The sequence below is a fragment of the Patella vulgata genome, chromosome 2, assembly GCF_932274485.2.
Source record: "Patella vulgata chromosome 2, xgPatVulg1.2, whole genome shotgun sequence".
Classification (NCBI taxonomy): Eukaryota; Metazoa; Mollusca; class Gastropoda; family Patellidae; genus Patella; species Patella vulgata.
The window spans coordinates 3,573,695-3,600,132 of NC_065880.2; the positions used below are offsets into that span (position 1 = coordinate 3,573,695).

Genomic DNA, 26,438 nt, shown 5'->3' on the forward strand with positions numbered 1-26,438 from the left:
TGGAGAACTCCGAGTAAAACCAATGAGGTTAGACAGTCGACCCTACTCCTTGTCACGTTCAACCGGGGAATCGAAACCACGCCACTTGACTCAATGACAGACCTTATGATACAACGTGGACGCGTTCGGCCACGCAACACCTCAACTGCAGTAGGAAGTGATAGTAAAAATCATAATGACACGTTTAGACTGTCATATTTAACAAGACAAATAACATTTAAATAGTTTATACTTTAAACTGATTTCACGACGACATCTTTCCCTCACGATCTAATAGAATATAACAAGGAATGGGTTTATCATTTAATTAAATATATCGATCTTTTAGAGGCATTTAGTAACTGGATAGAGCAATAAACTATAACACATACTTATGGAAGAACAATTACTGATTTATTTGGGCGACGTTTCGAAGAGTATTCTCTCAAGGTTTTGAAGCAAGTACAGTAACAAATGTGTAGAGCAATTATATATAGACAAGCAATAACAACAATTCAGAAACCATGCATGACAACAACAAGATCAAAGGATTAAAAAACAACATGATCAAAGGCAATATACATATGACGGATTATAGGGGTAAATAATTTTAATTGGACAACCAATCATCACAAATGAGAAACCATACATGATGTGATTGGCTAGGTGAGGGTACATCGAAACGTCGCCCAAATAAATCAGTAATTGTTCTTCCATAAGTATGTGTTATAGTTTATTAAATATATCATTAGATCACTTTAATAACATAGACTTTAACATCCTACTGTTCTGATCCGACTGGGCTAATGAGGGAGAGAGAGAGAGGGGAGAGAGAGAGAGAGAGTTTAACGTCCACTCGACACAAACTAGGTCATTTCAGTACTAACATGTGATTCAATTTTATTTCAATTAGCAGTGGGAGGAAACAGGAGGACCCGGGGAAAACCCACGAGACGACCCTACTCCTTGTAACGGACAACCGGGGAATAGAAACCAGACCAGTTGACTCAATGACCGACATTATGATACAGCGCGCACGTGCTAACCATTCGGCCACCCACGCCCCCGACTGGGCTAATGAAGGTCAGCATACGACGTACAGCGTGCAAATAAGAAACTTTTGCACGACAGCGGCGCTACGGCTTACTCTTATATCGAATTCCAATGTCAAGGTTGTACTACGTGCATGCCAATGGGCTAAATCTATTTGTTAAGGCCAGCTCAAATTTTGTCAAGATCGTTGAGATGTAAATAAGGTTAGGGCACGTGATTGTTGGCGAGATTGTAGGTTAGGGTTAGGGTAAGCATTGGAGCTAGGTCCAGGGTAGATAACAAATCTTAATCTCTCAACCCTCTGTGTTTCGAGATAAGAGATGAGGCCATTGCCTTCAACGTAGCACATGCGGGAGCGATTCGCACCCGGCATTTTTAAACAAAATTGACAATAGTTTTAATCAAAACAACGATTGATTATTGTTATTTATAATATTTCTACCACACCCAACTACAATTAAGCATATAATCCTACCTGAAACGGGTACAAATCGTCTTTTTTAAAATCGAGGCGTTAAGCCGTTACTAAGACCGCCATCTTTTTAAACGATACGCTGTCATCATGAAGGCGGGGCTAAGTATAAGGCTTTAATAACAGCCAATCAAAAGGGCAATCTAAAGCACTGTAACTATGAATGGATTTCGATGGCGGTGATTGTCAGACAAAAACAAGGCTTCATTAATTTAAACGCGAATATTTGGAGTTAGGCGATAGTTGCGTCACTACATTGGCCTCTGTAAGTTTAATTAATCATAATATCATAAACCTATCTTATTTTAAAGATGTTACATGCATTAATAAAGAAATTGAGTTTGCCACTTGGAACTAAAGGCATCCAATCGTAGCTAAAAACAAACACATCAGTATATCTCAACGTTTTTAGCTACGTTCTCGTAGCTAGGTCCAGGGTTAGGGTTAGGGTAAGCATTGGAGCTAGGTCCAGGGTTAGGGTTAGGGTTAGGATTAGCGCTAGGCCTGTTTACTTCCCGGGACCTATGACAAAAAACTGAGCTGGCCTAATCATTTAGCACTAAGTAACCCATCCAAATAATTATACGCTATCACTTGAGAATGGAATACTTATAAAATGACATTGAAGACTGTTTAGCCGAGTAACAATATTATCTCATGTCTCTTTTAAAATGATAAAATGAAATAAAAAACGAAGGACTGTTTTATTATTTGATTAAATATTTTGCTGCAGAACTTGAGAAGCGATATGGAGTTAAATCACACTCAAAAAAGGGTTGTTTATTTCAATATTGATATTAATAGCTTTATTTTTTTGTGGCGTAAAATGAAATGTCGCTATACACTGATCGAAAAACGATTTAAGAACCCATCTGTACGGTTCGATAAATGTTTATTTTAAATTTATGATCAACAAGATAATTTTATGTTTGTTTAGAATTATTACGTGATATCAAATGACATTTCGCTTTAAAGGGATCATCCCGATTTTAACAGAGTCTCGGAAATAAAAGTCTGTGTACGTTTAAAATTCAAGCGCCAAAATATAGAGGAATGGTGGGTGTATTTACCGTCTCTCAATATGGCAACTCAAAATTTTGAGTCGTTTGGACGTGAACGTCAAAACCGCTTATCCAGACACGTAACCCTTTAAAGATTTTCGTATGGTGACCCGATAATCTATTGCCGTTCCTTTAGAGGTCTATACAGTGTATGGTCCATGTATTGAACTTGATAACGAAAGATAAATTTCACCCATACGTTATTTTCGTAAATAGAAGTCTGGTTTTATCCAGACACCGTATAATACAGCTTGGGACACCGGTCTCCAGATGAAGACTGACAGCTTTAAGTTGTTTGAAAACGTATCATGTATATTGAGTTAGTTGCTCGGCCCTAAGGTAGAGGAATTTAAGGGCTTTTAACACAAAATTAAGCAGTTTTATTCTCCAAAATATAATCGAGATGGGCCCTTTAAGGACCTCCATTTATTGTTCGAGAAAGGAGATCTATTATAATCTTTTAGAGACATTTAGTAGCTGGATAGAGTTATAAACTTTATCACATGGAAAACAGATATATTTATATCGTGTCGACTTTTCCAAGAGTATCCTCTCAATATAATCTTTAAGTGGGACGTGAAATAACATGAAATGGGGTTTAACGTCCTACTATTCTGATCCGAACCGGGCTAATGAAGACGGGCATACCCCATACAATGTGCTATGAGGGAAATTTTGCCCGGACAGCGGCACTACGGACTACTTATATAATACAGAATTCCAACTGTCAGGGGATCTTTTACGTGCACGCCAATGTGTGTACACGGGACCCCAACTTTTCGTCTCACCCGAACGACTAGACAGCTGTCCTTGTCAGGCCCTCCGTCCTGCACCACTGATGAGAGGAAACCACGGAGGAAAGTCTTGATGAGCTTATTCGGTCAACACCGGGAGTGAACCGCTACCCCCAGGCTAGCGAGCCAGCGTCTTACTTAGCGAGCCAGCGTATTCTTCACGTAGCCACCATGACTCCTTAAGTATGATTTGGAGATTGAGAAACACATTAACAGAACACAATATTTTATGGGAAACAATCACTGGTTTTATTCTAATAACTTCTAATAACACGACTCTTCAACAAGTGTCCTCAGGGGCGTACATAACGATTTTGTTTGGGGGGGTGTTTAGCCAAAATGCGACCGACTGATGCCCATACCCCTAGTACGAGTGAGGCAGTCAGGAGCCGAGCACCACAGGTGCGAGTTTTGTAGGGGACATGTGCAGTAGCGGATCTAGATAGCGGTGTGTGTGTGTGTGTGTGTGGGGGGGGGGGGTCCAAATCTAGGGCGCCACCCCAGCCACAATTCCACCCCACAATGAATGTCAACAAAATACTGGCTATAACATTAAGCGTCCCGGTAGAACATCGGTGGTATTGTATAATTATATAGTTGTTTGCCGATCGTTGTCTCGCTGGAAAGCAGTTTTATTTAAGTTGACATAAAGTTTATGTCATATGATTGTGCCTATAACACTGAGCAAACTGAGAAAATTTTGAAAAATTGAGTCAATATCTTGGCATTTGAGGTCATTGCTGGGAGAAATTCTTGTGGACGAGAGGACCAGAAATGTGACTCAATTAGACAAAATCTCAAGATCTGCCCCTGTCAATTCCGCCTGTTTTGCAAGAATTGACAGAACTTTTGTATAGCCTGACGCCCCACGACCCACACACCAGTGCCAGTGGTACTACTAACATAACTAGGCAGATCAGTATAACCGTGAATATGATAGTGCTGAGACAGTATATGACAACAGAGGAGTGGAAGAATGATGTTATAATGGAATCGAGCGCCGCAGGCGCGAAAAAAATTCAGATGTGTAACCGAGCTTTTAATTTTTGGGACTGGGCCTGAAAATTTTATTCAATGTCATGACAAGGTTATTTTATACTAAAGTTTTGCGTGAGTAGAGTGACGTGTGCAGTGAGCACTTATTTTGATACCGACTGCTCATATCTTACGACCGACTGCACTGATTTTGCGACCGACTAGTATTTGGGATCTATTCTGGCATTATTTGTTTACCTCATTAATTCATTAAGACGGCGGTGCATGCTTTTGAGACCCCCCCCCCCACACACATTTACGCCCCTGAGTGTCCTCTTACTGTTATCAAGCAGAATAAAAATAGTGATTAAATCTGTTATTCTTTCAACGTTATCATTGCCTAATAAAGACAAAAAATATAATATGGAACACAATTACTATTTTAATTAAAGCCACGTTTCGTTGAGTAGTAGTTCTTGGTGTTTAACGTCTGCTTCCACATAAGTGATATCGCAGACAAGACATAGGAGAGCCGAAGCTGATTCCTCTTTTTTAGAAAATGATTTTGCAATCTTTCCATTTGGCATTAGGCCATGGATTTGGTTTAGTGGGAAGTTCTTCCCTTTATTTAATATAAAACATATCGTTTGGTAGATGATTTCGTCTGCTTCTGGATTGGTAGATGTCATCGTTTGGGGTTAGTGTTTAGGTGCCAGGCCCGACGTTTCGTTGAGGGTTCTCTCAACGTTTTGAAGGAAATGATGAACCCTTAACGAGGTGCCGTTTTAATTAAAACGGAATTGTCTTCCATATTATGTTTATGTGTTTATTACGTGTGTCAATTGCTAAATGCCGCTTAAAGAAGATATAAGTTGGGATGCAGCTCGAGTATTCCATCGAATATAGTAAATATTAATACCATTCTCTATTATTTTATAATTATCTTTGCTGTGTCAGCTATTGACAAGTTTGTCCTAATATCAACTTGAACAAAATTAACCCCAACACAAATATTAGTTAAAATGTGAAATTGTGTGTTAAATCCTCCATTCTGGCGATTGACTCTAAGTTCTTGTCATTCAAAACTTCCCTTCCGAGTGGAAGACATTATGGCATTTCAAGAAATATCAAGTACCTTGTATTAGTTTTAAGGTGAATCTTATATTGAAACTTTTATTCCGGCGAATAATAAAAATGACTCTCAAGTTCTTGTCAGTCATAACTTGTTCCGCGGGTTTGGAATTCATCTACAAGATGACATTTCTAAGAACATTAAGTACTCCCAATATAAACTTTAAAGGACAATGTTCGTGTCAGCCATTGTCACATATTCTGCTTTCATTATCTATGTTTTAATTATTATAGCGAAATGAAATGGGGTTTAACGTCCTACTGTTCTGCTCCGAGCTGGGCTAATGTAGACGGGCATACGCCATACAGTGTGCTATGAGGGAAATTTTGCCCGGACAGCGGCACTACGGCCTACTTTTATATCGAATTCTAACTGTCAAGGGATCTTTTACGTGCACGCTAATGTGTACACGGGACCTCGGTTTTTCGTCCCACACGAACGACTAGACAGCTGTCCTATTATAGCGAGAAATGTCGGCTCCTTAACTAATCTTACCTAATGTCCCTTTAAGTATTTCTGTGAAGTCACTAAATTAAACCAAACATGTATAAACCTAACTGATCCTTACTTTAAAGGACAATATTGGTGTCAGTCATTATCACATATTTGATAGAACTGGTTAAACACGTTCCAAATATAATTTTAACACAGAGATCATTGCTACGATAGATACAATCTGTTTCACAGAGTATTAAGAAAATCTTCTAATATTTCTGTAAAAGATGACTGCCATCAACAAATGAGGTCATATCACGCGGCGTCAATCATTGGCTCAATGACGCGTGCATTGTTTACATAAGACGTTACTGATTCGAGCAGAATGGCGCCTTTTACTCATTTTAATACTCATTTACACTAAAATAGGAAATAATTTTTACCTACAAATACTTCAAACGTCTTTATTTATTTTTCCAATATATAATTAGAATATTTAATTTGTCGGAGGAAAAAAGTTAATATTTGTGGCCCATTAAGTCGCATCAATGTCATCCTTATCAGTGATTGTCGCGGCCTAGCGAATATTCATCGCGGATAAGTGTGCGATAGATATATAACGGAGATTTTAAGATACGCGAAGTGAAGCAAAAAACGGAAACCACGAGTTAACCGTATATATATAACGGACAGAAGGAACGAGCGATAACAGATACACGGTCGAATTTCAGCTTACAAATTATATTTGGAATATGTTTAACCAGTTCTATCACATATGTAATAATGGAGGGGTGGGGTGGGGGTGGCCGAATGGTTAGCACGTGCGCGCTGTATCATAAGGTATGTCATTGAGTCAAGTGGCGTGGTTTCGATTACCCGGTTGTACGTGACAAGGTGTATGGTCGCCTGTCCAACTTCGTGGGTTTTCTCCAGGTTCAACGGTCTCCTCCCACTGCTAAAGACCCCTACGCACAAGCGAATTATTGAGATAAAATTAAACCTTGTGTTAGTCCCGAAATCACCTAGTTTGTGTCGAAATTAAACCTTGTGTTAGTCCCGAAATGACCTAGTTTGTGTCGAGTGGACGTTAAAAACCATCTCTCTCTCTCTATGTAATAATGGCCGACACCAACATTTTCCTCTAACAAAATTATTATTTATAAATGTGAACTTGTGTATAGATATTGTTTTCCCAGAAAATGACAAAGATAGTTAATATTGGTCTTCCAAACCTCTCCTAATGGGGGGCTTGTGTCGACCTTGCAACTGAAAGCAACTGGTATTTTGGCAACTGGGAGCAACTGAATGCAACTGAAAAAAGTTGACCTGAGCGCCTCTTACAACTCAAAGCAACTAGTTGCAGTCAGTTGCAGCCAGTTGCACATGTTCAACTTTCTGCAACTGGCTGCAACTAGCGGCAACTAGTTGCAGTCGACATGGGCGTTCTTGCAACTGGAGTCAAATCGTTTCCATGGAAATAACATCACGTGATAAGAGTCACGTGTCATGCGACTTTATAAATAAGCAAATGGAAGCGAACTAAGACACCCACTTTTCAAGTTTTGATGATGTCGACAATAATATACTAATAGAATTGTAGCAAGACCGGCCATTTTGTTGTTCACGTGATGAATAAATTAACAGTCACGTGTTCAGTGTGATCGCTATCAGTTCCGAGTCGACATAAGCGCTCCGAATTCAGTTGCTTCCAGTTGTCCTTAGTTGCTGATATGATCGACATAAGCACTCTTGCAACTGACTGCAACTAGTTGCTTTGGGTTGCAAAGTCGACATAAGCTCCGCTTTAGAGAACGAGATTTGTCTACAAAATGGCATTAAAGATCAAACACCTACGCAGACTCCGATGGTAACATGACAGCGGAAATTACCGTCCTAATCTGCTATGATTGAGTCTATAGTCAAACACTTCGCGGAAATAATGGGGAATTTATTTCAATTGCTGTTTGGTTTTCAGTGATTTGTGTAAATAATGGATAAAATCTTCGACTTAAAAAGTGGAAACAATTGTAAATTTATAAAATATTTATTTTTTGTGTGAGTGGTTATGTGAGTAGATTTTTAGACGTCATTATGAATTAGGTGTTAAGGCGCTAACTATACATTTTTGGGGACCTAGAAATGGACACAAATGGGTTGCAACGCATATAATAATGTAATATGAATATATATAAACTGATTTACATTCAATCGTTTCCGTTTTTACTCTAATTTCTAATCAGTTATGTTCGGCAAAATACGAGAAGAGTCCAAATTAAATGGCAGTCTTTGCGTCTGGTTATTCCAGTCTACACCTGTAGTATTTTCTTTTGGAATATGTTTAGCCTCGTTCATTGAGTCGCTTCATTACACAATGTCAGTCTTTCTGTCTGGTTATTCCAATCTACACCAGTAGTATTTTCTTGTGGGATGTATTTAGCCTCGTTCATTGAGTCGCTTGATTACAAATGGCGCCCGCAAGCATTCTGGCACTTGATTCGTGTGCCAATTTTAAAATGTTTACTTTGTCTGAAATATTGGATATCAGAGGCCTATCTTGTTACGGTTATATAACCACATCAATGTTGATTTAAATTGACCAATAAGTCGTGTTTGCAATATGGAAGACTTATAGAGACTTGCCCCATTTAAATTAAACGCAAGAGAGAGAAATGGGGTTTAACGTCCACTCGACACAAACTAGGTCATTTCGGAACTAACATATGGTTTAATTTTATTTCAATAATTCGCTTGCGCGTAGGGGTCTTTAGCAGTGGGAGGAAACCGGAGGACCCGGAGAAAACCAAGGAGGTTGGACAAGCGACCCTACTCCTTGTCACGTACAACCGGGGAATCGAAACCACGCCAGTCGACTCAATGACAGACTTTATGATACAGCGCGCGCACGCTAACCATTCAGCCATTCAACCCCCCTAAATTAAACACAAGGACTAATGGTAAAATGAAATGTGGTTTAATGTCCCGCTGTTCTGCCCCGACTGGGATAATGAAGACGGGCATACGACATGCAGTGTGTTATAAAGAAATTTTGCCTACAGACATACTCTTGGAATTCCAACCGCCAAGGGCTCTTTTAAGTGCACTCCCACGTTAAGAGTTGACGTCGGATTTTCGTCCCACTGTCTCTTGTTGGTTTCTCCGTCCTGTACTACTGACACGCCGCAAAACCGCCAAGGGCCCCTTTAGGTGCATTCCAACATTAAAACTTGATGTCGGATTTCTGTTCCATCCGAACGACTACACACCATCTCTTGTCAGGCCCCAACCCTCTACACTACTGACAAGGGAGAACCGCGCCGGAAAACCCCCAAGGACCCCTTTAGGTGCACTCCAACATTAAAACTTGATGTCGGTTTTTCGTTCCATCCGAACGACTACACACCATCTCTTGTCAGGCTCCCCGTTCTACACGACTGATACGGGGGAACCACGCCTCAAAATCCATAGAAATTATCTCGGCCAACACCGGAGATCTACATGTATTTACCACAAAACAATTCTCAATAGAATCACTCGGATTAAAATACAGATCTATATTTCGTTTCGTTTTTTTATATACTTTCGATGGCCTACACTACATGAAGCAGGGGTCAAAAGACCGACTTATGACCCTATGACGTCAGACATTTGTTTAACCAATCAGCATTGGTGTTACTAGTGGATTACCCACAGTTCCGTCAAAAACACGCCTAAAGCTCGCCGTAACAGACCGTTTCATTGGCTTATCCCTGACACCATTCAGAACACGAGTTAACTAACAACTCTTCCAGATCCAAGTGTAGTAAAGACAAGTAAACCGAAATTTTGAACTATAAAAACGAAACGAAATAGGATCTGTGTTCTAACCAGATTGCAATAGAATAAAACAATATATACACCAGTTATTATCTCATTCACTGACAATAAAGGTGTGAAGAGACAATTACAATAATAATATAGAAAAATAAATATACAGTCTCATGATAATATACATGTGAAAGACAGAATATAACTCACACTAATGTATATTATATGATAGATGTAACACATCCCTAGGGTTGCATTATTATAATATAGATATTATATGTATATGTAACACATCCCTTGAGTTGTCTTTAGACGTATAATATAGTAGGTGTGAAAACAATTAATTTCATTCTAACAACTATATTAGTTAGTGCAGGAGAATCGCACTACACGCAAAACAAATATCTACAAGATAAACCTGCGGACAAGATAGAAAATAGACATTGCACCAAATAAACAAGTGAATTATTATTAAACCTATAACGGTAAATCTCTTTGATTTTTGGGCTATATTCTATGCCCGGTTTAACTTGCGGTCTGAAAGTCGGGGGCGGTTTTGGATATATACACGGGAATTCGGGGTTATTCTTCTGAAAGTTTTTCTTTAAACCTGTAACAGGTTATTCTTCCAGGGTGTTTCTTTTTTTTCCTATAAGAAAACATGATAAAAGGTTTTTCTTACTGGAATTCTGGAATATTATTATTTTACGTACATGTAAACATAGACGGTTTATAAGCAAGATAAAGTCCTCGAATTCGGTTATGCTGGGGAAGAAAGACTTCAAAAAAACACCCTCGAAAGAAAAACCTCGGTCTCGGGTTCAATTCTTTTGTCTTTCTTTCCCCAGCATAACCCCAGTCTCGTGCTTTATTCTACACATTTTTATAGAAAATTTTAATTTGTATATATAATGTTTTTGATATTTTATTTTTTAAATATTTGATATACATAAAACAATTTTATATAATTTTAATAGTGCTAACTGTGATATTTGTTTTTATTTATGTATATTAGTATTTTGTGATTTCATTTAATGTGTCTCGTAAATATCACCATATGTTTGACGCAATATAGCCCGGTTGGAGCTGACGTGCCATAAAACCATATTTCATTTCATTTCATTTCATTTATTCTACACATAACGCTACAGTGTACAATACCTATCTCAAGTACAAGAGGAGGGTGGGGTGAAAGGTTTGTCATTAGCTTCGTTAGGTCTGACATTGAGTCAAGTAGCGTGATTTGGATTCACGGCTTGTACATGACTAGAAGAAGGTTGTCTGTCCAACCTGGTGTGTTCTCTCCGGGTCCTCCCTATGTTAGTCCCGAAATGACCTGGCTTGTGTTGAACGGACGTTAAACCCAATTTCTCTGTGTCTGTCTGCCCGTCCCTCCCCCTCTCTCTCTCTCTTTTGATTCCCCGTATGTACGTGGCCAGGAGTAGGGTCGCCTGTGTGTGTGTGTCTCTCTCTCTCTCTCTCTCTCTCTCCATAATATATATTTAATTACAGTGTCAGGTTTCTATCAGCGGGCTATGTCTGTAAAATAGATCAATCGACAGATTAAACATTACAATAATAATTGACCATTAAAATAATTTGACATGGATGTCTAACGGGTATTTAACAATCAATTTGATATCGCTGTGGTTTGTCAAGATAGACACATCTTCAATAGAAGGCTTGATCTCGATTTAACTCCATACATTTGATTAATGCCTTCACATTTTTCGTCACTAATTTCGACTGGTCATTGACCCAGCTCCCGACCTCTCAGATTCCTCGATAGAAAATATCATCGCGAATACCAAGTCACGAGCTTTCCAACTGAAATGTCTAGCTGTGATAATCAAGTTTGCAAAGTTCAAGGTTCGTTCAATGTCAAGGTTGCTGGAATTTTTTCGCTTTTCTGTGACGACTATCTTATGACCCACTTCACACTTAAGTCCAAACCATTCTAATTTATTTTTCTGTTTTTCTATTATGCTAGTAAGGCTGATTTCCGTGAGTTTTTCAACTATAAATAAAACCTCCAACGGCTGTAAACGAATCTGTTCCGTTATGTTATGTGTTTGTATCACATATCTGTCGTAAAGGGAAATAACGTACCTAATTGTGTAGGAATTTAAGACTAATCTAGCAACGGCTAGATGTTGTAAAACTCCTTCAGGAACTTGAGGCGTGCGGGGCTTTTAATAGAGAGAGAGAGAAATGGGGTTTAACGTCCACTCAACACAAACTAGGTCATTTCGGGACTAACATATGGTTTAATTTTATTTACATAATTCGCTTGCGCGTAGGGGTCTTTAGCAGTGGGAGGAAACCGGAGGACCCGGAGAAAACCCACCAGGTTGGACAGGCGACCCTACTCCTTGTCACGTACAACCGGGGATTCGAAACCACGCCAGTCGACTCAATGACAGGCTTTATGATACAGCGCGCGCACGCTAACCATTTAGCCATCCAACCCCCCCGCGGGGCTTTTAATAGACAATTACATAATTACATATCACATATATGTGGAAGAGGTTTTTTGATAATTAATCTTTATAATTAATTATATATAAAAGGAATGTTTTTTTTTTGAATAATCAATCTTTATAATTGTATATCATATATAAAAGGAAGGTTAATCAGACTATGTTTCTACTCTAGGGAAATTATCAGAGAATGTTTATAATTTTACCGTATGTTATTATGTGGTGAATATAATGACAGGTTTGGGAATATCTGTTTTGTTTTATCCTAATTTTATCAACCGATCCCTTACAGATAATAATGAAACATAATAACGTGGTCTGCCACTCCAGCAAACCAAACGGCAGAAGGCTTTAAAGTGCAACATATTCAGTGTCGGATTTACCAATAGACTTGGCAGATTGAAACCTAGCACTTTAAGATTAAGGATTTACCCAGGATCAAGGATTTACCTATGGACTTGGCAGGTTGAAACCTAGGACCAAGGATTAACCTATAGACTTGACAGGTTGAAACCTAGGATCTAGGATTAACCTATAGACCTGGAAGGATGAAACCTAGGATCTAGGATTAACCTATAGACTTGACAGGATGAAACCTAGGATCTAGGATTAACCTATAGACTTGACAGGATGAAACCTAGGATCTAGGATTAACCTATAGACTTGACAGGATGAAACCTAGGATCTAGGATTAACCTATAGACTTGACAGGATGAAACCTAGGATCTAGGATTAACCTATAGACTTGGCAGGATGAAACCTAGGACCAAGGATTAACCTATACACTTGACAGGTTGAAACCTAGGATCTAGGATTAACCTATATACCTGGTAGGATGAAACCTAGGATCTAGGATTAACCTATAGACCTGGCAGGATGAAACCTAGGATCTAGGATTAACCTATAGACTTGACAGGATGAAACCTAGGATCTAGGATTAACCTATAGATTTGACAGACTGAAGCCTATAAGGGCCTCAAGATCTAGGGTTACCCTATAGGCCTGGCAGATTGAAACCCAGCACCTCAAGATCTAGGATTTACCTATAGGTCTGGCAGATTGAAGCCTAGCACCTCAAGATCTAGGGCGCCTCAAACCAACGTGTATAATAATGTTGACATTCTCGTAAGTTTTCTTACACGTAAGCTACCGTAGTCTTAAACACAACCCCCAGTTTGCTGAGCTATTCGTGAAAAAAAAACTTCCATTGATGCTTAAAAAAAAAATTCATTGCACACATAAAACACTTTCATTGCACACAAAAAAAAGCACTTTCATCACACACATAAAACGACTTTCATTGCACACATAAAACATTTTCATTGCACACATAAAACCACTTTCAATGCACACACAAAAACACGTTCATTGCACACATAAAACACTTTCATCGCACACAACAAAGCACTTTCATTGCACACAGAAAACATTTTCATTTCACACATAAAAACATTTTTATCGCACACAACAAAGCACTTTCATTGCACACATAGAACACTTTCATTGCACACATAAAAACATTTTCATTGCACACATAAAACACTTTCATTGCACACATAAAACACTTTCATTGCACACATAAAAAGACACATATATGTTAGTCTCAAAATGACCAAATTATTGTGTTGACGAGAGAGAGAGAGAGAGAGAGAGAGAGAGAGAGAGAGATAGATGGGTTTAACGTCCACTCGACACAAACGCGGTCATTTCGGAACTAACATAAGGTTCAATTTTATTTTGCGCGTGTAGGGGTGTTTAGCAGTGGAGGGAAACCGGAAGACCCGGAGAAAACCCACGATGCTGGACAGGCGACCCTATTCCTTGTCATGTACAACCGGGGATCTAAATTTAATCACTAAATTTTATAACTAAACTTAATCACAAACATGTCTGGGTTTTTTTCAAACCCCATTCGTCTTTACAACAGGCGATTTGCTCATATCTTCACTTTAAAAGATTTACAACCAAATTTAATCACAGCCATGTCTGTTTTCTCACACGTTTCAATAAACCCCAAGTGTATTGAGTATTTAGAATCAGGACCCATAATTAATGGCCGATGTTATAGAAAATGGCAGATAAATGGCGTGGATTATTTCAAGTTGACACAATACCCACTGAAGCCTTAACACAACACTTTACATAATATTCCCAAACGTAACATTCCAATAAAAATGGCGGTAATACTGTTCAGTAGTGGCGGACACGGTGTGGGGGTATCTCTGTCGCAAAGTCCAGTTTAACCGGAGCGGGGCCTTGGGCCTTACTAGAATCGCGGGGCCCCTAACACGACGAAAAGATTATTTCATATCCTTTTGAATGGCACGCACGCGTAACACACAATTAAACGGTCTGTAATACAAGAATAATTACATAATATCTGATCACATACGAAATCTATTCAGTTCGGAATGACATACAATGCGCGGAAATGACATATAACGGTGGGGAACTGTTATAACAAGTGAAATCACCGGAATGAGTGGAACTTCACAGAGAAGGTTGAGAGATAGTTCAGTCTTCGCCCTCGCGCCGCAAGATCTATTACCGTGAAACTTTCATCTGGAATTTGAATTTTTTCTCTTTTTGCCATGAACCGCGGGTGGGCCCCTCAGGTCCATGCATAATTTGCTCTGCCGATAAAAGTTTGAAAAATCCGTTTGTCACTAACGATTAGTGGTGTCTATCTGGAATAGAATAAAACAATTAGTTTCATCAGCTACAGCACCCGAGGTTGTAATTTGATATAAGAGAAAGTCGTAGCGCCGCTGTCTGGGAATACTATCCCTCATAGCACACTGTATGGTGCATGCCCAGTCGGAGCAGAACAGTAGGGTGTTGAGCCCAATTTCATTGGCTTCCGAATCCCTGACAGGCATTCAGAGAAAAAATCATTGTTCCAAGGATAACACAATAAAAAAATAGTTGGTCCTTTGTTGTTTCACCCGTCTCCATTAGCCCAGTCGGTACAGAAAAGTAGGACGCTAAAGCCTATCATTTCAGCTACAGCACCCCAAGAAAAAATAAGCTAAAAAAATTACCCTACCGCCAGCCCCCCCCCCCTTCATCCGGGTCCTCCACTACTGCTTTAATAGTGACTTTTCAGTGGCGGCGCTAGCCTCCGGTGGACGGAGGGGAGAATCTGGAGCAAAGCCCCCCCCCCCCTCGCGGACGCAAACAGAAAATTTTGGAAAATAGACTCTTGGAAATGCAGTCTGGCAGTATTTTAGACACTGATCGTCGAGATAAATAGAACTGTTTTAAAAAAAAAAATAATAATGAAAACTAGAACTGCGATGCAGTAATGACGGGTTTCACCGGTGCCACGTTACCCTAAACATATGTCACTTCCGGTACCAATGAAACCATTAAACAGGTTTCCACCTCATCATTGCACACATCAAATAAAATGGACGCCGAATCAACCAAATCCAGCAATATCAATTCATTTTATATATTTGTTACATGTAAGTGTACAGTACTTCCGGTGATAATGAAAATATTCAATTAGTTTTATGAAATCAGAAATGGCATAAGGCATCACATGGTGAAAATTTTATGTAAATCGAATAATAATTGCCACTTTTATAGACCAAAAACCTTAAAAAGTGACTTGTAGAAAACCGTCAATTCCTCTGCAACCATACAAGTTAGAAACCATTTTCTGGAATCTGTATGATCGTATGGGTTTATTCTATTTGTTGATTGGAATCAAATATCATAATTTTAAAAACATAACAACTCAGACTCATTTGAATAAAATATCTGTTTTGAAAGCTAAAAATACAATTTTTGCCAAAATGACGTTACTTCCGGTGATAATGAAAATCTTAAATTACTTGTATGAAATCGTAAATGGCATTAGGTATCACATAGTGAATATTTCATGAAAATCGAATAATAATTGACACTTTTATGGACAAAAAACCTTGAAAAGTGACCTGTTGAAAATTACCTATTTCTCTACAACTGAACAAGTTAGAAACCATTTTGTGATACCTATATGATCGTATGGGTTCATGCTATTAGTTGATTAGAATCAAATATCAAAATATTAAACAAACAACAAATACGACTCATTTCAATAAATTATTTGTTTCTAAGGCTATAAATACAGTTTTTACCCAAATTTCGTCATTTCCGGTGACATGGAAAATGTTAAATTGAGTTTAACTAGTCACAATTGACATTATGCATCAAATGGTGTCACTTTTATGAAAATCCAATAATAATTGACTCTTTTACAGACACAATAGCGTAAAGAGTGACTCATGCAAAATTGACCATTTCTCGGCAACTGCTCATATTACAAACTAATTTTGAGATAGATTCTCTTCGTATGGATTAATGCTACAAGTTTATGAAAGTTGCGAAGAAATATTTTAAAATATGAAAAGCCTGAATGGGTTGTAAATAGCTCATTTTTTCACCTTTTTCACCTTTAAATCAAAATGACCCGAAAACGAAATCGAAATTAAAAAAACTGAGCCCGATGTTTTCTGCGCCTTTACAGGGCACACACTTTCAGTCATACCAGATTTGAAAAAAATAATATTTGCTTTCAAAAAGTGGTACCGAACTGTCAAAATTGTAGTTTTTGCTAAATTTATGTCACTTCCGTTGCCGAAAGGTAACTTTACCGGTAACAAAAAAAAATGACATTTTGGATTACGGAGCATATGAACTTTGTTTTATACAAATCGAGCAATAAATAATTAATCCAGGACTGAAAAACTGAATTAGCCAATGGGGGTCAAGGAAATTTACGATGACAAAAAATGGTGCCATTTTTGTCAAATCAGATGACTCTTTAACCCTGGGTAAAATACCACATTAAAATATTCATGAATAAAAAAGTTTTTTGTAAAAATTTAAATTTTCAAAATTTGGCGCCTAATATCTCCGACGATTCGTGGAAAATCAAAAATCTAAAGAACCGTGGCTATGTGCCTTGTCTCTGGCTATGTCAAAATGTATCCAATGTTAAAATCCGACGATTATTGTTAAAATTACGGCAATATTTCAAAAATCGACAAATTCGACGATTTCGGACATTTTGCATTGTCGCAGAACGTTCGAAATAGCTTTAATCTCTAAGTCACACCCACTTTTCCAGTAAAACCGAAGACATCGAATCAATCCGACAAGTAGTTTCTGAGATACAATCAAATTGGAAAAAAAAAAAATAATAATAATAAGAATAATAATAAGAATAATTTTAACAAAAACAATAGTGTTTCACACAAGCTACGCAGTGTGAAACCCTAATTATAAAAACCACTGCGGACAGAAATGCAATAATCTAATAATAACGTGTAGGCTGCTATAAGAACACCCAAGAAACACGATGTTGGGGCCAACTATTGATAAATCATTCCCGAATTCAAAGAAGGATACTTCTTGAATTTGGGGTATATTTTAGTGACCACATTGTCTAGGTCCACTTCTTTGCCTGCTCCCTGTGGAAACTTATTAGTCATGTTGCGGAGACGCTTGTCGCCTATTCACTAGCTTATCCGACCAGACAGGACAGTCTCAAACGAACGGAGTGAGTGAGTCAAAGGAAATGAATATTCATGCCGCGTTGAACCTATACCCCATACTTTGAGGATCCTAAAAATCACTTCTCAAGTGGTTCACGTGTTATTGTTTATGGTAGATTTACAGCCCCTTGCCCGCCCCCCAACCCCTTCAACTGGATATACTGTGTTATACTGTATTTTAGGGATCGGGTTTGGAAGCCCCTAGCTCATATCCCCTTGAGCTGGACCCGCCACTGCTGTTTTTATACTGTCTTTTACTGAGGGTGTTTTGAAGCCCCCCACCCACCTCACACCTGGATCCGCCACCGCTGTTCAGTCAGACGTAAATTCGTATTGAATTAATGGTATCGAGAGGCACGTGAAGTAGAAAATGGCGACTAGTATAAGGTAAGGAGTGATTATTATTCCCAGTCTACCGTGTAACACTTTCTAATGAATTAATTATTCACGTGTGGATTATCAAAGCATCGTAATGTACTTAAGTTAAAAGCATGAAATATGATTTCTAGGTAATTGGATGTTGGGTAATCTGTTTTGTCGTCACCATACTCGACATTTTGTTGGCTTCAGATCGAAAGCAATGAAATGGTGTTTAACGTCCTACTGTTCTGCTCCGACTGCGATAATAAAGACGGGTATACGCCACACTATTAGGGAAATTTTGTCCGAACAGTGGCGCTACAACCTACTCTTATATTGAATTCCAACTTCCAAGGGATCTTATACGTGCACTCCAATGTGTACACGGGACCTCGGTTTTTCATACCATCCGAACGACTAGGAACTGTCCTTGTCAGTCCCTCTGACCTTCACCATCGCGGCTGAATCAGCAATATAGAAGGGACTTATAGGCTACTTACCTAACATTTTAACTACTGCTTTTCTGGCCCTGGAAGCTGCCGTTTTACCCACCAGGGCGTTGTTAACACTCGCCGTTATGATCTCCTTCTGACGTAATTTTACTCCAATCAAAACGTACATGACAGTTATTATTGTCATGGGTATGACGAAAAATACAAATGTCGACACTTGAAACATGTACGTCATCTTCTGAATCCATTCGTAGGGAATATTACACAGTAACGAATCACTGATTGGTTCCCCGTTCCTAGGGTCCGTAACAAAATGATAAATCCTTGTGTGAATAGGGTATGGTAACGCGCAAGTTCCCGCCAGTATCCAGATGAACACAATCACCTTGACAGCACGTGATAAAATAGATATTTTCTGTCCTCTCATTGGATGAACTATTGCTACGTAACGTTCACAGGTGAAGGCTGTTATTGTCATGATTGACGCATACGCTGTCAACTCCATTAAATACGATTTGAAAATACAAAATGGTTCCCCAAACGGCCACGGATACGCTTTCCATATTGTATACAATTCCGGCGGAAGTGCTGAAAAATAAAGAGAAAAAAATATAGTTTGATTGCGTTATATAAATTTTGGTAACGATCAATAATCACAAAACAGACGAAACATTAATTGCTTTCATAATCTCATATATCAAGTTGCGGTAGATGTCGTACACGAGCCAGAATGTGCACCATCTTTCACGAAAACTCAATTGTGACTGAGCTGAAATTTGAAATAGATTAGGGCTGTTTTGATAGTAAGTGCAGGGGGCTGCACCACAAATAATTTACACAGAAACAAATACATGGACAAGATATCAAGCTCAGAAAAACACAAATAAACAAATATTAAAAAAAAGTGAATGGATCCGGGGGCTAGCCGTAAGCGCCCACTGAGCTGTACAGAATATATGTGATCCTACGTCAAGCTAATGTAGCCTACTTCCCTATCAACAATACATGGCGGATGATTGATATATAATTGGTTGAAAATCATTTTTTATTCAGAGCGTCGATTTCAATACCGGTAATCGCTGTTTAAAAAGTGGGCCTAATCAGACGTAATGTGGTAGGGTTACTGGACAAACGGGCTGAACGAGTCGTAATGTGGTAGACCTACCGCAACGGACACACTTAACCTAAAACGGACGGAACGAGACGTAATGTGGTAGGCCTACTGGAATGGACACACGTGACACTAACAACGGGCTGAACTAAACGTAATGTGGTAGGTCTACCAGACCAGAAACATGTCACCTACTGTGGGCTGAACTATAAACGGCCAGGTTGTATATACTTTTGCAACAAAGTACTCTATAACTTTCATCAAATTGAACGGTCATTTAGGTGCTTAGAACTCAGATGATTTTTGATAATATATGATATTGACTTTTCAACTCTGTATAAACTCCTATATAAGGCACGGACTGGCTATGGTCTAATTAAACATGTAATTAATCCCATATATCATTTACAAACTACATATGATCTGTGCACACGCCCCGCATTACTTCAAAGGAATACGAAATGGCGAGTAAGCATACCATGACGAGATAAAAGAGACAATTGCATATATGACCATGAGTTATCTATTGTTCGGGGGTATATAACAATCTGAGTTTGCTGACAGTTAAACAAGACAACTAAAGACGACTGGAGAGGAGGAGAGACGTACATACATGTACCAGCGTATGGACTCACCTGAGTTCAGCCGCTGCCTTGGCAGAGGTGCAGAATGGTGGATTTAATATAGTTATATGTGTTCTGATGTAGTCTAGTTCGTGTATATTAGTTTAAGTTCCTGTATTATTTTGTATGTAGATGTGTTATATACCCGATGTAAATAAACCATGTATTTACTAAACTGGTCTCTGTTATCACTAAGATAGTGTTATAGTGATGTGTTACACTTTGCAATCCTCATTACTGTTTGACGGTTATTGATTTATGGACGTTACAATTCCAAGATGGCCGCGATGACATAACATTTAGGCTTTGGAATTTCAGTTGTGCTGGATTCTTCCTTCAGAGAACCAACAACAAAGGAATGAACAACAGAAATAATAACGAAATACCGGACAACAAAACCAAATGGAAGAAAGAATGGTCCAGGCCTTACACTCACCAACAAGCCCCAAGGAAGAGTTGCACCGCACTGCCATTCAACCGGACAAATCGACCAGACCGACGAAAATGACCTAACTATATATATATATATGTTCATACTATGTCTAAATGTTTGTCTCTGTCCAAATGTTCGTCAACATTCATGTCTGTTTTGTTACAAATTCGTCTGTTTTGTAAACGTCCACTGGCACCTCTTTATTCTTTGCACCTGCTATCTCATGTCTCTTGCTGTTATCTATTGTCTTCTGTACATATATATAAAAACCTAATTATCCGCTTTTTCACTAATCACATTGTAAATTATTGCACCTTGTATACATAACATGTTATTGTCTGCGATATCACCTCGGTGGAAGCGGACGTAAAATACAACTAACTAATAACAATTTCAGTTGTGGGTGGTGGGCGGGTGGGGCTGTTGTAGCGCTTAAACTCTTGCTGGCCGGTCAAGTCTGGTTTGCGAAGGTGATTTCGATCCCTGGCGTGAGCGTTATATTTGACTTGGAAATAGAAGCACCTACTTAATTTCGGTAAGCTAATGCCCCCCCCCCCTCCCAAGATAACTTGTCTGCGATATCACCCTCGGTGGAAGCGGACGTTAAACAGTAATATAATAAGACAACTTGTCTGCGATATCATCCTCAGTGGAAGCGGACCTTAAAACACCGTGATAACAACGGTTGTTGATGGGAGTTTGGTCAATCGGCCAGAATTGATGAAATAGTTTCGTACGAAAACGGGCGTTCGGCTCGATGATGAATTATGATAAAATAAGTCTTAACGTCCCACGTTTCTGCATCTACTGGACTAATGGAGAAGGAAAATGACAAATTAAACCCCAGATCCAGTATTCGGTTTTTTTGCATTAAAAAAACCCCAAACGAAACAAAACATTTATTTAGAAGGTAATTTACTGGGTAAATTCTTGATAGATATAATCATTAAATTTTTATCGCCCGAGACATCATTAGCGTGAGTTCCTGTCATTTGCAAAACACTAAAAGGCTAAGAAGAAAGAAAAAGCAGAACTCTTTCAGTCTTTATCCTGGGATGAACAATAATTAATTTTTAAAAAAAAAAGTTTATTTTTTTTTTGCAGATGAAAGAAAGTTAAAGAGCCAATGTTAAAGTTGGCATTATCCATTTCACCCAATCTGATTAAAACACAAATCTTATTTCGTTTCGTTTCTTATAGTTCAAAATTCTCTTTTACTTGTCTTCACTACACTAGGATCTAGAAGAGTTATTATATAACCCGCGTTCTGGATGATGTGAGGGATTAGCCAATGAAAGGATCTGTTACGTCGAGTTTTTGGCGTGATTTACATGGAACTGTGGGTAACCCACTAGAAACATCAACACTGATTGATTAATCAATGTCTGACGTCATACGGTCAAAAGCCGCTCGTACGACCCTGACAAGATATTCCAGTACAACCGGTTAGATCTTCATGTAGTGTAGGCCATTGAAAGTATAAAAAAAACCAAACGAAATATAGATCTGTATTTTAATCAGATAGAAATGAAATGGGGTTTAACGTCCTACTGTTCTGCTCCTATACTGGGCTAATTAAGACGGGTATACGCCATACAGTGTGCTATGAGAGAAATTTTGCCCAGGCAGCGGCACTATCGCCTACTCTTATATCGAATTCCAACTGCCCGGGGATCTTTTTCGTGCATTCCAATATATACACGGGATCTCGGTTTTTCGTATTATCCGAATGACTAGTCAGCTGTCCTTGTCAGACCCTCAGTTCTGCACCACTGACAAGGGGAAACCACGTCGGAAAGTCTGGATGAACTTTCTCGGCCAATGCAGGGATCGAACACCCGACCTCCAGGCTAGCGAGCCAGCGTCTTAACCATCTAGCCACCGTGGCTCCTTTAATCAGATAGCCATTACCCCTTAATGTCTTTAGGTTTTCCTAATTATGATAAATACAAAAAAAACAAAAAAACCCTGAACTGCTTAGAGTATTCAAGTCTCTGTTGTCTGCCACGACTTGGCTAATGAAGACATGAGTACGCCAACACGCTAATGCTTTTCTCCTCTTTTGTAATTTTGTGTTTTGAAGAATTCACAATATCCCACGCTCTTGTATAAACCAAACGTCATTAGTCAAATCTATTTCCATGAAACATAAAAAAATATTATGAGAAATGCTCCTGGAACAAAATAATGATGGAAGGACGGACTGAACCTATTTCAATATGGTTCCCTTGGTGCAGAATAATTATTGCAGGCAGTCCATCCAGACAATTGGATATGTTTTAGATAAGCTATCTAGGACAAATTGTAACATGCAATAATAAAAAAAACATTTTGACAAGTTTATTTTCTATCAAAACATATTTTGTCGCCTGTCAACAATTAAAATGTGCTGTACAAATAATGATCGACCTTTCATAAATATTATTGCTGTATTTGTTTAAAGGAGCTAAATCGCTAATATTTGGGACCTAGAAATTGACACAAACGCATATAATAATGTAATATGAATGTATATAAACTGATTTACATTCAATCGTTTCTGTTTTTACTGTAATTTCTGATCACTTATGTTCGGTGAATTAAAACAGGTAAATCGCTAATATTTGGGATCTAGAAATTGACACAAATGGGTCTCAGCGCATATAATAATGTAATATGAATGTATATAAACTGATTTACATGCAATCGTTTCCGTTTTTACTGTAATTTCTAATCAGTTATTTTCTGCGAAATATGCCAGAAGTCTCAATCGAATGGCAATATGTAGTGTCTGGTTATTCCAGTCTACAGCAATATTATTTATTGCGCATGCTCTCAAGATAAGAATATATGGTCACCGTTTGACATGACTTGTGGAATATGTCTAGCCTCGTTCTTCGAGTCCCTTGTACCAAATGGCGCTAAAACGCATTATGGTACACGATTCGTGTACCAATGGTAAAATGTTTATTTTGTCTTAAATATTGGATATAAGAAGCCTACCTTTTCCCGGTAAGATAACAACATCAACATTAATTTAAATTGACATATGATTCGTTATTTCAATGTCGAAGATTTTTGATGATATTGAGTTAAGACACTTATCTACTTTAAATGGTTTTTTTTGTCTGATGAAATGTTGTGGTTCGCTCTAACCACACACAGTAGATAACAGATGTGGCTTGTTTCATGGTATAAATTTTATTGATGAACACGGATAATATATTGTCCACGATATCTGCCAAACGAACGGATACTATTTTTTATTTTGTTTGTCTGGTGGTCTGATGATAGAACATTTGGTGTAAAAATAAAAACAGGATCTCAAGAACAGAAATGGTTGATATGATGGTAGTAGTTCAGCTGGGTGCAAGATTCTGAGTGTGGGTGGGTATGAGAGGGGGGGGGGGGAGAGAGAGAGAGAGATGGAGGGGGAGAGGGAGAGAGAGATTGTGTCGAGTGGACGGTAAACCCATACCCCCTCTCTCTCTCTCTCTCTCTCTCTCTCTCGTATGGAAGATGCATACGGGTTAGAATCGTATAACAAAATGGTATATTAATGTTTGAATATGGCGGCCATTTAAGATAGAGACCTTGTCTGAAAGTGGATAGTTAACTGTTTACAGAATGTTGACTCTGACTTGTAGAGACTAGTTTAATTAATCGCTGGGTCTGCCCCATTTACAAATTTTAATCAGCACACTATTTAAAGTAGCTAAGTCTCTAACTCAATATCATCCAAAATCTTGGACATTGAAAGCAGGAAATATTTGTCAATTTAAATCAACATTGATGTTGTGATCTTACCTGTAAAAGGTAGGCTTCTCATATCCAATATTTAAGACAAAATAAACATTTTGCCATTGGTACACGAATCGTGTACCACAATGCGTTTCAGCGCCATTTGTAACAATGGACTCGAAGAACGAGGCTAGACATATCCCACAAGTATGTCAAACGGTGACACCATATCTTATCTGGAGAGCATGCGCAATAAATACTATCAGTGTAGATTGGAATAACCAGACCCTAGACATTGCCATTCGTTTGAGACTTCTGGCGTATTTCGCGGAACATAACTGATTTGAAATTAGAGTATAAACAGAAACGATTGAATGTAAATCCGATTATATACATTCATATTATATGCGTTGCATCTCATTTGTGTCAATTTCTAGGCCCCAAATATTAGCGAGTTAGCTCCTTTAAGTTAAATTAATTATTCATAATATAATTAACAATATGGTGGCGTTATGGGGACGGTTAATACAGGGAGAATTAATTTCTTCACTTCATTTAATAACAATAATGGGATCTCATGTTGTTTGTGGCCCATAGAAGTCAAACGGTTGACTCCACAGGTTGGATCAAATGGAACCAAAACGAAATTAAGAGGTACATCTTATATGTACAGAATATATATGTGTGTGTGTGTGTGTGACGTGTTAACTGTGTGTATACACCCCTTTGTACTTTTCGATCTATAGTATGTATAGACCTATCTATTATTTGTTCATCCGGATTTTCCGACGTGGTTCCCCCTTGTCAGTGGTGCAGGACCGAATACCTGACAAGGACAGCTGTATAGTCGTTCGGATGTAACGAAAAACCGAGGTCCCGTGTATACATTGGCGTGCACGTAAAAGATCCCTTGGCAGTTGGAATTCGATATAAGAGTAGGCCAGAGTGCCGCTGCCCGGGCAAAATTTTCCTCATAGTACACTGTATGGCGTAGGCCCGTCTTCATTAACCCAGTATAGGAGCAGAGCAGTAGGACGTTAAACCCCATTTCATTTTATTTCATATGTACAGAATATGTGTGTGTGACGTGTAAACTATGTATATCCGCCAATTTGTTCTGTTCTTTCTATTATATGTATAGGCCTATATATTATTTAGGCAGAGGGATTTTACATAGCCTTAGCCTTTTCCTCTGAATGGAAAATATTGTTTTTAAAAACAAACAGGTACCAGAATAGGCACTGCCAGACAAATATTTCGCTGCATAAAAACGCCCAGTAATGGCTCTGTACTTTTGGCCTGTATTACAAATTGAAATGAAATGAAATGGGATTTAACGTCCTACTGTTCTGCTCCTACTGGGCTAATGAATACGGGCATACGCCATACAGTGTGTTATGAGGGAAATTTTGCCCGGGCAGCGGCACTATCGCCTACTCTTTTATCGAATTCCAACTGCCAAGGGATCTTTTACGTGCACGCCAATGTGTACACGGGACCGCGGTATTTCGTCCCATCCGAACGACTGGACAGCTGTCCTTGTCAGGCCCTCCGTCCTGCATCACTGACAAGGGGGAACCACGCCGGAAAATCTGGATGAACTTTCTCGGCCAATGGAGAGATCGAACACCCGACCTCCAGGCTAGCGAGGATTACAAATTGAAAGTACAAGATGTTCGAATGGAGTTTAACGTCCCATCTTTCTGTACCAATCAGAGAAAATGAAGACGAACATGCGCCATGTAGTTTTTCTATGGGTTAAAATCAATATCTCTACTCCATTTAGAAACATTAATGGATGAAATGAAATGGGGTTAACGTCTGTGCACTAACCAGGTTAATGAACGACTAGTGCTTCACACCAATGAAAACTGAGACCAGTCTGGAATATCAAAGTTTTCTGTTATTCACGTTTAGATCTATTTGACAAGGTCATCTTCAAGTTTGGTCAAAGGTCGCGAGCTGTAAACAGGGCTAACACTAATCTCAACCCTAACCCTAACCCTGGACC

The 26,438-nt window shown here is 38.7% G+C and overlaps 1 protein-coding gene across 1 annotated transcript in view; it reads right to left on the reverse strand.

Annotated features, from left to right (window-relative positions):
• The window catches only part of LOC126810675 (neuromedin-U receptor 2), a 147,946-nt gene that overhangs the window by 14,783 nt on the left and 106,725 nt on the right, over positions 1-26,438 (reverse strand). Inside the window, exon 2 of the mRNA XM_050535855.2 lies at positions 18,589-19,128. Coding sequence (XP_050391812.2) covers positions 18,589-19,128 — 540 coding nt within the window. The remainder of the gene's footprint in view (positions 1-18,588; positions 19,129-26,438) is intronic.